The sequence below is a fragment of the Xiphophorus couchianus genome, chromosome 12 (genome assembly GCF_001444195.1).
Source record: "Xiphophorus couchianus chromosome 12, X_couchianus-1.0, whole genome shotgun sequence".
NCBI lineage: Eukaryota > Metazoa > Chordata > Actinopteri > Cyprinodontiformes > Poeciliidae > Xiphophorus > Xiphophorus couchianus.
In genome coordinates, this window is record NC_040239.1 from 11,398,857 (window position 1) to 11,412,376 (window position 13,520).

The window sequence follows — 13,520 nt, forward strand, 5'->3', positions numbered from 1 at the left end:
TCAGAACACTTATGCACATGTGAGACTGAAACAAATGTGCTCTGACTTTGAACCAGGGTCAAATTATAGAAACGCTGAACTAGATGCTACTTCACACACCCTTGAAGCTTTGAAAAATGTTCTGTACACAAAAAATCAGTGTACCTCCTCTAAAACAGATCATTAGAGGACGTTAGAGACTCATTATATGACTTTGTTTTAAAATAAACTTTAAACAAAGCATGCTTCGGATTAAGTCAGATATTACCTCAATATGATCAATTACTCAGAAACAGCTTCTCCATTGGGTTTGATGTGGCTCTCTCGCTGTTTTATAAAGATTTTATTTTGATCAGATACTTAACATTCATGAGTACAACACAAAACACACACACACATTTACTAGTTTTATTGTTATTATTGCTGTCAAATAAGCAAGCATACATTAAGAGTGTCTTATTGGCAGTATACAAAAAGTAAGCTCTTAACCTGGTTTACACAACACAAATCAAAGTGAACCTGAGTTGTTTTAATCATTTTTATGAGCTTTTAACAAAGAAAAATCTAACTAAACACAGCATCAAAGCATACCAAGTAGAGTAATAATAATAATATACAGTAAATGTGCTATTTGCCATGTGCACTTGGCACATGGGGGCAGCAATGGTGCTTTACAGAGTTTAAAAGTCAGTTTTGCTTTCATCCGTGTGCGCTTTATATTGCAAAGCAAATACAGTTCTCTTTTAAGTTTCATAATTCATAATACAAAGTTTTATGTGTAAAAAAGTAATATTCTCTTTCACAAAATAAATCTTTAAATTTGTGGAAAAATTGTTTTAAGAATCAAAGGAAAATCACCCGATCTAAAGCCGTTTTACGCCTCCTCCTGGGTTGTCTCCCTCTCTGGCTCTTCAGCTATTTCCTCATATCCACCTGACCTAGATCGAGAGTACCTCCTCTTTCTCCTAACAATCACTGCCACTACGACCACCAACGCTATCAAACCCATCACTAAAAATGCCACTCCTGCCTTTTCCCCACTTGACATCTGATTCATTTCTGGGTTGAACTTTCGAATGAGGTCTGGCATTTCCTCGGGTTTGACAAGTTTCCATGATTTAGTGGGTCCCACCCTGACCCAGCTCTGTTCTCCTTCTGTCATCACCATAACTGTGTTGGTGGCTTGCATGCTCACAAGAGGAGATTTAGTAAAAGGAGGGAGGAGGATTGGTTTCAGGTCACCCCCTGTAAACAGGCCAGACTGGACGCAGTAAAGAATTTCACAGCCATCGCTAACTGTGGCGAGGTGTTGGCTGAATTTGGGAGGGCATCTACGTTGGTTTTTAGCCAGTGGGTTACCAGACTCACAGCTGAAGAGACCTCCAAATGGGATGGAGTATCTGGTGCCAGTCTCATAGTCATCACTCAAGCAGATCATTTGGCCATCTGATAGAAACTTCACTGGAATGAAGTTTGCAGGGCAGCTTTTGGACTTGGTGACGGGGTTCTCGAAAGAGGTGCCGTAGATTCCTCCAAACAGATACCCTGAGTTTTCTGGAGCTTTTCCATTGACAGAGCACCAGTACGTATTTATTCGAGCAGAGCGAACACGATAGAGATTTTGACAGTTTTTCCGATGACAAGTGGACAACCACAAAAACCCACATCCATAGCTAATGTCAATGCAGTAATTTTCTGTGTAACCCTGCTGTCTCACTTCTGATCGTAATAAAGTTGGGGTGTAAGGTGAGCGACAGGAGTAATCACCTGTTGCAATATTTTTCTGGGCAAGGGTTTCGCAAAGTGGATCTGCATCTTTGGTAAGTTTTGTACACTGCTGGTAGACTCCTCCAAAACTAAGGTTGGTGGCTGGACCCTCGCATGAGTCGTCATCAACGTTAGCCTGAAAGTTGAAGTTCTTGGAACCAATGTCCACACAACCAGGGCGGGTGTTGACCTTGTAGTAGCGTTCTATTGCCATGCTCACTGTATGAGCCACTTTGCCAACTGTAGGCTGTGGCAGATCAGGAAAAGTATTTGAGTTTATAAAATAGTGGATGGGGAACCCAGAACGATCAATAGAAACCAGATTATTCCTGGTATTTTCTTGCCACTTCTGCAAAGTGATTCCAGGATAAAAAGGTATGCCCCCATGGCTTTGGATGAGGGAGTACTGAATATTGGACTGGTATGTATTAAGTGATGAGCTTTGTTGGCTAGACTGACTGCTGATATCAAATTTTAGTTTGTCAAAAAAGTTTAACCCAGCCTGAGCTTTAACAGTGGAGGTATCTGAAGAACTGTCTGACACATAAGAGGAACGGAGATAGTCTTCCTGCACCAGAGATGCCCCGGCATCTACACTGGTGATAACATGGGTTCCATAGTCCAGCACCATCTTCTCTGAAAGGTACTCTGCATTCCTTGTCTGATTGTTTGCAATTGCATCAACAATTTCTTTGACTTGCTGAGCAAAGCGAGAATCCAAAGTGAAGTCTGGGTAAGCTTTGACGGTGTAGATGAAGTTGCGAACCTGTTGATAGAATTAAAATATAGACTATATTCAGTTTTGTGATATGTAACTTTTCCTTTATATTTCTATAAATCTGAGCATGTGCCAATAATGAAAACAAACATTTTATTGCATAGGTGTTTACTGGCATAGACAATCAAAAATTTAATTTTTTACCTGCTAACAAAGAACGTCATTGTATTCTACAACTGCCTAGAGACAACACTTAAATCATGTTGTTGCCCTTTGAGGATTAACCTGTGACACCATTGGTTTAGATCCAAACATCTGTGTTAAACACAGTCAAAGTCTAGAGATCTACCAAACATAGACCTTGTAGAAAATGATATTTGCTGTTCATAAATGGTCCCAAATCAAATATGTGAAAGTTTGAGCTAAAAAAAAAGGGTGTGCAAATCTGCTGTGCAAATCTGGTAGAAATTCCAAATAACTTGGTGACATCAGTGTTGCTCCAAAGCAGCACATAAATATGAATTCTAGCTACATTTTCAAAATTTGATTTGAAAAGATTAAATGTTTAAAAGACCGTTGATCATTCTCCTTTTCACTTCATAATCACACACAAACTTGTCTATTGCATAAATTTTCGAGAATACAAAAATAAATGTGTGAAAGATCAAGGGGTCTGAAAACTTTTGCACAGATGTCTCTAAATATTTATAAAAAGTTTTTTTTCTCCCAAATAATAGGACATGAGTGTTTCTTAAATATTCAAAATACCTGTACTCTGGCTGTAGTCGAAGAATCCTTGACCTGATGTGATTTCATCCTTGTGTTCTCAAAGGAAAACTTGCCATTCAGAACTGAGAAAAACGATGCATCAGCATTGATGGAGTGAGATGTGGTGCTTTTCTGCTCCAGCCAGGAGCTGATTATCTCTGAGTTGGTCTCCACACCTGTCTGCTTCTGAGGGATGACAAACACCTCATCTGGAATGAGGTAAAGTCCGTCCTCGGTGGTTTGGCACTGGAAGTAGCTGAGGTTCATCACTCGGCCCATGTCCATGTTCCGGAGGTTGTCCCAGCCTCCTCCTGGCAGGACTTCCAGGGCTGTGAGGGAAATGTTGGTGGAGGCCCGGCATTGTCTGAGCCAGTTGGTCGGACGGCTCACGGGACCAGAGCAGCAGATTTGAAAAAAAGTAAGAGCAGCAAGAAGTGTCAGGGCAGACTTCATGATTCCTCAGTCTGAAGTGAAATGTGAGGCAGCTATATTGAAGTTCATTCAGTCCCGCCTCTAATGTCTTGATCACATGACTAACAAGAAACACTGAGAGTTGGTTTGGTTTCACTTCCAATTTTCTTAGGTCTTTTTTGTTTGTTTTTACAGGCTGACAAGAAAAGCCTGTAAAAAGTTTGATCAAATTTTAAAACAATAATAATCTTATGATTTAACAACTACTTATTTTGCAGACATTTGCAATTTCTCATTTATTTGTCCAGAACTAAAACAACATTTATCCCATGAGAATTGCAAAGAGGAAACAAATCTCAAGGTTAAATAAACACCACTAACTCTACTCCCCATCACTATTGTAAATGTTTAACACACAGCAATAAAAGGATTACAATTTCATTGTGACAGAAAAGTTCTGCTCAGTGAAATATAGCTATTATAAACAATTAAGTGAAACTTTTGTCACTGATAAATTGATACAGAATAATATGAAGAAAATTCCTTAACCTGATGTGCCATTTTCTGTTTTACATGGTTCTCTAAAAAGAGTGATCTTTAGAGAACCATAACAGAACAGAAGCAGAACAATCAACAAGAAGCAGGACAATCTGTTTAATATAATGGTTTAACATAAAAAACAAATCTCCCTTGCAGGACAGACAGGTTGTTATTCAAACAGTCCAAACTTTTGACTATAAAAGGAGAAGAGATTTAAATCTTCTTTCCGTGCAGTTCAGAAAATGAAATAGAAGACTTTATCTATACTGATGCTTTATCTATACCTTGAGATAAGTATTTACAGTCTTCCTCATTTAAAAAGGGAACAGAAAGTGGATAAGGGGAAATAATGGTCTACATCACATGAGAGTGCATCACTGGGGAAACCCAGTGACTTTCTGAGTCACATTCCAGCATTCATGTCTGAACTTGTTTCGGTACAGACAAGAGGCTCAGGTAAACGTCCAGGTGTTTGTGAGAAACGACCCACCGAGTTAGCAAACACATTTGCTAAAGCACTTCCAGTTTGGCAAGTTTCGGTTATTCCCCTGTCTTTGTTGCAGAAAGATGCTGCACAGCAGCAAAATTCAAACTGAGTTGAGAACCTCTCTCACTTTGCCATCACTTTTATTGTCAAAGTAGTACAATAAATTACCATGCCTCACAAAAGTTTTCCTACGTTTTGAACATTTCTGCATTCTGTCATGATACAGCAATACATTTTGATGCATTTTACTGTACAAGGTGATGTATGATTGGGATGTGAAGAAAACACAGTACATGGTTTTCAGAATATTTCACACTTAGATGTGAGAAGAGTGTTGCATTAATATGTCTTGTACACTCAACAACCCTGCCCTCCCCATTCCCAAATCAATACTTCACCTCTCACTTGCTGTTGCAGCTACAGCTGCAAATCTTGAGTTAGTAATTCTAAAGAGTTGGTCGATTCTCTATTCTACTTAGGTATTGACTTTGAGTGGCCCATTTTAAATGGCAAATGTCGTACATTTGTACAGCACTTCATCAAGTCTGAGGACAGATGGAGCAATCATTCAAACCAGCATCCCATCAGTTATAAGTCTAAACCAACCTCCTGAGTTAACACTTTTATCATAGAGTTAGATATTTAATCTACAGTAAAGGATTCCTTTGTAAGTCTGGTTGTTGTCTTGCTGGAAGGTGAACCTCCATCCCAGGTCCATCCCAGACTTTTGTTGCATCTGTACCTCCTCCAGAGTTAGAATTGGGCCACTTCATTGCTTCCCTGATTAATGCTCTCTTTACTCGGCCAGTCATTTTAGGTGGGCACCATGCCATGGTGGGTCTGCAATTGTGTCACACTCTTTCCATTTTCTTGAAAAGTAATTTGTTATAAGATAAGATAAATCTTTATTGTCATTGTCACAACAACAATAAAATGTAATAGGTTGTTTTATTAGCTGTGTTGAGCTTCATCTCTACTCTGTCCTTGACCTGTCTGATGGGTTCAACACTATATGACATCCCAACATACGGTTGAGATTTTTCTTTGAAGGCTTCACTTCTGTACCCAATTGTGACCAGCAGATGGCGACAGTACTCACACACATAAAGCTTTCTAATTTTGAGTCTGGTTTGACAAAAGAATGAAAGCAAAAAAAAAAAAAGAAAGAAACCCCATGCCACTTTTTTTAAAATCTTTTGCAGTGAAGCTAAACTCGTCATAATGTTGAGATAACACGACTCAACCTATTTTTTACGACTGAAACTTATAAACCGAAAATTATGGTTAAGAACAGCCAAGGCCAGTCTGAACAGAATGACAGCGTTGTGACAACGAGGCAGTGTGTTTGGAAAATAAACCTCTTGACTCTTGGCCAGTGGAGCGTTTCGTGGAGTCACACCCTCTCTTTTAATCTCCACAAATTTCCTTAACAGCAGATAATTGAGTTCAGACATTATTTTATCTAGTTTTGTCAGCTTACCAGCTGGATGTAAAACAGGTTGACATTTGTATCAGGTTACAGCAGAAGGTGTATTGATGAGAACTTTACTTTACAAATAAAAGTTAAATGTACTAAGACTTCGGCATTCCTGCTTACGTTTGATTCATGTGTGCTTTTGATTTTCAGTTCAGAAAAAGTGCAACTCCAGAAAATATAAATTCTGAGAATTAAGCAAACTAATCTTAAACCCAACAAGGAAGCCTTCTAAACTGAAGCAAACAAAAGCTATTCTCAGTGAGTCTAACAAACTGTTTTGTTTACTTTTTAAGACAAAATGGTAATATTGCATAATTCTACCTGAACAACACACCTTTATTATGTTACTAAGCAAGTATGTATATAAAGTAACTACATCACACTTCTTAAATAAGAATATATATATTTTTATTTCCAACAATGCAGTTCAGTCTATAACAGACTGTGACAGATGAGAAAAAAGAGAAAAAATAAGAAATGTAAGAAAATAGCAAGTTCAGTAAAGCAAACTTAGTTTTGTTGAATGCATCTTAGTCCACACCGAGTGAAAGCTCAGAAGAAGAGCCTTTTGGTTCCATGGGAGCCCTCACTTCTTGGCTGCCGCCTTGGTCCTTTTAGCTTTGGCCCTCTTCACCTTCTTGGGGCTCTTTGGCTTCTTTGCCTTTTTGGCCCCAGCAGGTTTTTTGGCTTTCTTTGGACTCTTGGCCTTCCTCTTCTTCTTTGGTGACTTTTTGGCTGCTTTTTTGGTGGCCTTCTTTGCCTTCTTCTTCTTGGTCTTTGGCTTCTTCTTCTTCACCACCTTCCTCTTTCTGGGCTTAGGAGGTTTTTTGTTAACCTTTAAGGAGCCCTTGGTCCGGATCAAGACTTTCTTATTCACCAGACGCTTGATGGCAACAGAGATCCTTGCCTTGTTCTTCACCACATCGTATCCTCCGGCTTTAAGAGCCTTCTTCACGGCGGCCAGGGACACGCCACCACGCTGTGCAGAGGCAGACACAGCCTTCAGGATCAGGTCAGACACTGAAGGACCTGACTTCTTCTTGGATTTGGCTTTCTTTTTTGCCGGCAGTGCCCCCGGCAAAGCAATCACAGGAGAAGACATTGTGGAGCTCCACCTGCAGGCTCAGGTCAGTTGAGGTCAAACACAGGATAGATTGGAGAAATCCTTCTGCTTGTCTGCATCCGAAAGTCAGGCTTTATAAAACCATGATGAGAACCCTATAGAGACAGTCCCACCACTACGGCGGGCACCTTCCCCACCCTCTCTGGCATGATAAGGATTGTGTTTTCTTCTGCTGGATTTTTCTGTAAAAATATAAAGAAAATAGTTGAATATCTGCATAATTGAATGTTTAAAAAACTGCACATAACATCTACTACATATATATTAATCCTTACAGTAGAATTGTTTATATTTCTTGCCGTTTTCGTCCCTCTTTAGAAGCTGGCAGTTGTCTGATGTCATTCGAAATGTGGATTTTCTACATTTTATAAAGTTTATAACCTCTGAATAATAGGTTACAAAAATATATGACTAAAGCATCTAAAAGTGCCGGGTGTTTTTTATATATTTTCCTAAAAATTATTGTTTATTTCAGTTTCATTTGCGTAATTAACACATTAAAAGATGGCCAAAGAAACACAGTTGCCTCCCAGGTGTATTACAGTGATGATAGAAAAAGTCAAACTTCTTCAGAGAGAAGTTATTACGCCAACATAAACAGAAATGGGTTTCCAAGGATAGAGTTTAAATGGGCAATGACAAAAGAAAAAAGAAAATACTTTAATATAGCAGATGAAACCCTGATGAGAACTCTATGGAGACAGTCCCAGCACCATGGCAGGCATCTTCCCCACCCTGTCTGACAAGATAAGGTTTGTGTTTTCTTTAGCTGGATTTTTCATAAAAGATTCTGAGAAACAGGTTGCATATGCACATAACACATTTCAAAAAATTCACTCAATGTTTACTTCATTAATATTTATTTTTGATAAAGACTTATTGTGGTTTATTCCAATTTTTTGGTGTTTTCATAAGGTGGCGGTTTTCACAAGTCTATTCAGACGTTCATTTTGGACCATTTCTAAGGTTTATTACCTCTAACCGATCAAATAGAAAGACTTGTAATAAAACCATCTTGAAGGGTGTGATATGTTTGTTATATTGTCCCACAATTTCAGTTTTCTTTCAGCATTTTTTGCTTAATGGATTGATTGAAAGATGATCAAAGAAACACAGTTGAACCCTGTAAGGTGAAGAAATGAAGAGTGTTTTTCACAGATGACAACATCTCAAACAATCGGAAATAAACATGTTTTTGCGATTGGATTATGTGAAAAATAAGTAAAGAATAGGTGAATAAAATAAGTGATAAATGAAAAATTATGCATTATGCAGAAAAAATAAAAAAACATGATGAGGACCATATAGAAACAATCCCACCACAGCTCCAAGTGGCAACTCTCTAACACGATAAGGAGTGTGTTTTCTTCAATTGGATTTTTCTGTAAAATTTGAGAAAAAACTTTGCGTATCTTCTTAAAAGTACATAGTAAAAATTCCATACAATCTCTACTTCATAAATCTATAATTTTCTTAGAAACCTATTTGAAAATAGAAAATGTGTCTTGATTCTATACAAGCTGGCAGCTACCTAATGCCATTTCAGACATGCATTTTAATCACTTAACAAGGTTTTTGACCTCAAACTAATCATGTAGAAAAAAATCAAACAAAATAATCTTTAAACTTGTGATCTTCTTTGTATGTTGTTGAACAATGTGTGGTTTATTTAATTATTATTTGCTGAATAAATGCTTTGAAAAATGATCAAAGAAGCACAATTGTTTCCTCAGTAAGCTTAAATTATGACAAAACTAAGTCACTTCTTTGCAGATAAGAAAATTGTACTCGTGTCCAAATGAAAATGCTTTTGAAAGGGCAGTATGATGCTTGGTGACAAAAAAAACCTTAATGCTGTGTAAATATTGTTTTGTGAAAAAATCTCAAATGAGAACCTTATAGAGACAGTCTCAGCACCACAGGAGGGACATTCTTCATCTTTACTGACAATAATATTTGGTTTCCTTCTCCCAGATTCAGAAAAAAATATTTGAGTACTCGCATACAAGAACATTAAAATTAAATTTTTTTTCCATCTACATTTGTTTTTTAAATTTGTTCAAATATGTCACAGATTTGCTGTATCTTTGCAAGCTGGTAGTTGTTAGACATCATTTCAGATGTGCATTGCTTTTATAAGGAGTTTGACCTCTAAATAATCAAAAATACACAATTATTAGGTCGTGTTGAACAGTTTAATGTTTTTGACATATTGTTTTAGGTAGTTGTTCAATTCCAGTTTTAGTTGCCTAATTAATTCAATTTAATATTAAAAAAATACTGTAAACACCATAATAAATAAATGTGTTATGCAGGAAAAGTATAATATGTTTCTTTCTCCACTTTTGGAGGGAAGTGGATCTGAGCCAGAATAACATTATCATCCAGCAATGAAGGGAGGGTAGAAAAACGAATTTAAGATTATTTTCCCGGGTTCTCCCTCCCCAACCAATTTAATCAGAGGTGTAAACAAATTGAACACAATTCCTTTTTCCGCTTTCTTGACCCAAGCATCAGTGTTTTTTCTCATGTCCTGATCTTTCAGTTCACTAGAACCTCAACAGTTTAAAGTGACCTTTGCACTTTTGAATTCTTATTTAATTCTGGATGTAAATACAACTATTAAATCAAATGCAACAGACTCATCTGAATAATTACTTATCCTTTCCAGATTTTTTTTAAAACCAGAAAATAATAATAGTAACACAACAGGCACAAAGTCTTTTAAAAATGCAGTGGAAATACCCTTCATATTTATTGTAGTATTCAGTATTAAATTAAATTAAATATAAGCAGTGACTGCTTTATATTGTGGGAAAAAAGTTGTTTTTTTCCTCATCCTGAAACACTTTTATTGAAAATGATTGTTTTAATAAGTCAAAGCATTTTTTCTGCAAACTGTGAAAATGATGTTTTTATCACGACTGTTTCTCAAGTGACAGATTACATTAAAATAGAGATCATTAACAGATAAACTCACTAGAAGCAACAGATACTAAATGTTTTTCCCATTCATACCGCTCAAACCAAACAGATATGTATTCTCCCGCTCTATCATTTCTTTTTCTGTACTGCTGAGAGATAACAAGTTTGGATGTGTGTGCATGAGGGAGAAGATTGGCAAATATCCTGCTGCCTCCTGTGGTGCACTGATAGCGCCTCCTGCAGTTGCACTGAAAGGTGCATGCACGAAAAAGTCCAGCGTCAGACTGCAGTTCTGCTTTATTCCTGGCAGTGGCGACTCAGTGCTGGCGTTGGAGCAAAATAGTCACTGACAATGACAGGTGTTTAGATACAGAATATGTAACTGTGCAAAAACAACAGAATGTGGTCTTACAAGTTCAAGTTAAAAGTAGACATTTATTTTAAAATCTAATTTTTATCTTAGAAAAAATGAAACAATGGACAAACAATATCTGACTAAACAAGCCCTGCTTCTTCATCAAAGTTCTTTTTACCAGAGGTTTAGTAAATGGAGTCTACCTGTGTATCATTTAGTCCTTGTATAAAACCTAGTATAAATTCAGAAATTGGGCAAAGGTTTTTTTTTTTCATCTATACTTTTTAACAGAAATGAAAATTTTGCAAATGTGTTTACATAGTGTTTTTTTGTGAATATGAACAACACTAAATTATTTGAAGATTATGATGTGATAGACCCCCAATCTGAGCAAACCCAAAAAGTCAGATGCAATAACGGCAAGATTTATGTGCGCACTCCGCATCTCCATGGTGCTGCTCGATACAGTCAATTGTACCAAGCAAACAAGTCAGGCTTAGTTAAAAAATACATTAATAGATGAAAATATTTAACTAAAGACTACTGGTTTATTGGACCGCCAGGATTTTATTGACAATTTCTCAGGAAAGACATAGAGCCATCTACAAGGGGACATTTTGACCCGACATGCATGATGTGCAGATCTTCTCAGTTGTCAATCTACTGTATGTTGTATTAATAAAATATAATTTTGGGGATAGGATACCAAAGCTATCAGGGTATGTTGTCCTGAATGCACCACACCAATCAATCAAGTGTTTAACATGGCTTGAAGGTCATTCTACAAATTAATTTATGTATAAAATGTTCTATTAATTACAAAAGGTAGATAGAAATCACATCCAGAGTTTGAATGCCCATGGCAACATTTGTTCAGAGATAAAATAGGTCAGGCCATTTACTTCCCTAATTTATTTCTCACAAAACTGTAAGAATTAAAATGAACTTTGCCCAGCCTGTCTGACGTGATTTGTCTCCCTGACAAAGCCAATATATTTTACAGTTTTTAACACTTTCAACTTAGAGCCTCATGCCATCATGACTGACATAATAACCACGGCTGTTGTCAAGAAAATCCGAGCTCATCCCACTTCCCCATGCTGGAGATTTTAGTTTAACAGTAATAATAAATAAAGTTATCTTTAAAATGAATCACTCAAGTGACATCAAGGCCCAACAGTAGACTTAAGTGTCAATAAAGTTAGTTTAACAGTAATAATAAATAAAGTTATCTTTAAAATGAATCACTCAAGTGATATCAAGGCCCAACAGTAGACTTAAGTGTCAATAAAATAAATCTAGTTGTGTGTGTTGTTTTTGTCTCATGCAAACTTTGCTTTAATTCTACTTTTTTCTATCTAATCATAAGAAATCATAGTCAGTCAGAGAGATTCATGAAACAGGAAAAGCAGGTTTCCTGGAAAAAGAGGAAGTTTCCAGCCTGCAGATTTATAAAAATAGTTGAGACTATTTTAAAGCATGAAAGTTTTAAAAAATTAAATCTAAACATTATTAGTAATTGGATAAGATTCAAAGTAAAATACTTATATGAATATTGGTTTACTTGTAATAATACTTACACTTATATTTGTGAGAACTACAAGAAAAACAAGTAACTGTAACTTTAGTAGTAAATAATTAGAATCATGTATTATTCTTGGTTTCTTTTCAGAAAAACATCTGTAATAACTCACATTAAGATCATAATAAGAATAATTAATAAGTTATGGTTATAAAATCATAAATGAATGATAGATCAGAGAAGCTGAAGAAAATAAATGTGATATAAGTTATGGTTATAAAATTATAAATGAATGCTAAATCAGAGAAGCTAAAGAAAATAAATGTGATATAAATGTGATTTTGACATTAAACTTGAAATGGTGTAAAAAGGTGTAACTGCAATTAAACATCACTGATATGTTGGAGGTAGAGAGTAGGTGAAAGGTTGTGCAGGCAAGGGACACAGGAGGTTGAGCAACCCTGAGACATTGGCACAGACATCATGACATGTCTGTAAGACAGTGATGGATATGAGATCATCTGTCTAAGCAGACAGCAGGCGCACCAGGGGGGTGGATAAACCCTATAAAAGGTGGGTGCAAAAGAGGAACCTTTTGTTGGATCCTCCGGGCAGCTTCGAGCCAAGATCGAGATGGACAAAAAACTCTGCAGCTGAAGAAGAGCCGGGGCCACGGAGCCGGAGACTGTCCTGCACATGGAGACCAACCCGTCAGCCCTGCAACCTGTGGCTTCGAATCGCACTTCTCTCATCGGCTGGGTTCTGACCCCAAAGACAAAGATGAAGACAAAGACAAGGAAGAAGAACTGGTGCCTTTTTTCCTGCCAGCACCAAGTCCTGTGTGACCTCAGCATCCATGCGGAGAGGAGGCTCATCAGACCTGCGGAGATCCTGGCCTTCGCCGATCAACATCTTCCTCCTGCTGCCGCACCTTCTTCATCATCAAGCCAGGTCTGGGGTTCGAAACGCCAAACTCCGTCCGTCTCTCTCAAAGGTTCCCTTTTTTAGTTCTCAGTGTCAGCAGTAGGGAAAGATAGACTAGATGATTGATTTTACTTATTTGATTATTTCTGCTACTGAATTAAGCTGTACTGACCCTTGCAAAAATGCCTTACTAATAAAATATTTAGCATAAAGAAAATCTAAAAGATGTTGTGGACATTCAGTTAATGAGTCACCTTAAAGTTCTTTGATGGTTGTAAAATAGCTGTGATGTTTGATTCTGGAGAGGAAGAGGTGGAAAATGTTTTTAGGTTGCTGGTAGCCCATATTTAAAACCTCATCCTTGGGACTCGCCCGAGTCACTAAAACCTACCTGGTTCAATAACAAATGCAAGTTGTAAAATAGAGAACGAGCGACCGTTAACAGGTGTGCTCTGTGAAACTAGTTGGCTGTAGGCTGCTCAGTCTGGCTAATTCACAGGGGGAAGAAGGGTGGGACACCTGGA

At 37.3% G+C, this 13,520-nt stretch overlaps 2 protein-coding genes across 2 annotated transcripts; both read right to left on the minus strand.

Moving 5' to 3' along the window:
• Window positions 1-373: 373 nt before the first annotated feature.
• On the minus strand, window positions 374-3,708 carry mpeg1.1 (macrophage expressed 1, tandem duplicate 1). The gene is made up of 2 exons (XM_028033560.1): window positions 3,233-3,708; window positions 374-2,512 (listed from the first exon to the last, which is right to left on the minus strand). The coding sequence occupies exons 1-2, from the start codon at window positions 3,683-3,685 to the stop codon at window positions 854-856; spliced, it is 2,112 nt and encodes a 703-aa protein (XP_027889361.1). The 5' UTR covers window positions 3,686-3,708; the 3' UTR covers window positions 374-853.
• A 2,830-nt stretch (window positions 3,709-6,538) lies between these two features.
• On the minus strand, window positions 6,539-7,332 carry LOC114154463 (histone H1). Its single transcript, XM_028033562.1, has one exon. The coding sequence runs from the start codon at window positions 7,247-7,249 to the stop codon at window positions 6,734-6,736; it is 516 nt and encodes a 171-aa protein (XP_027889363.1). The 5' UTR covers window positions 7,250-7,332; the 3' UTR covers window positions 6,539-6,733.
• Window positions 7,333-13,520: the final 6,188 nt, after the last annotated feature.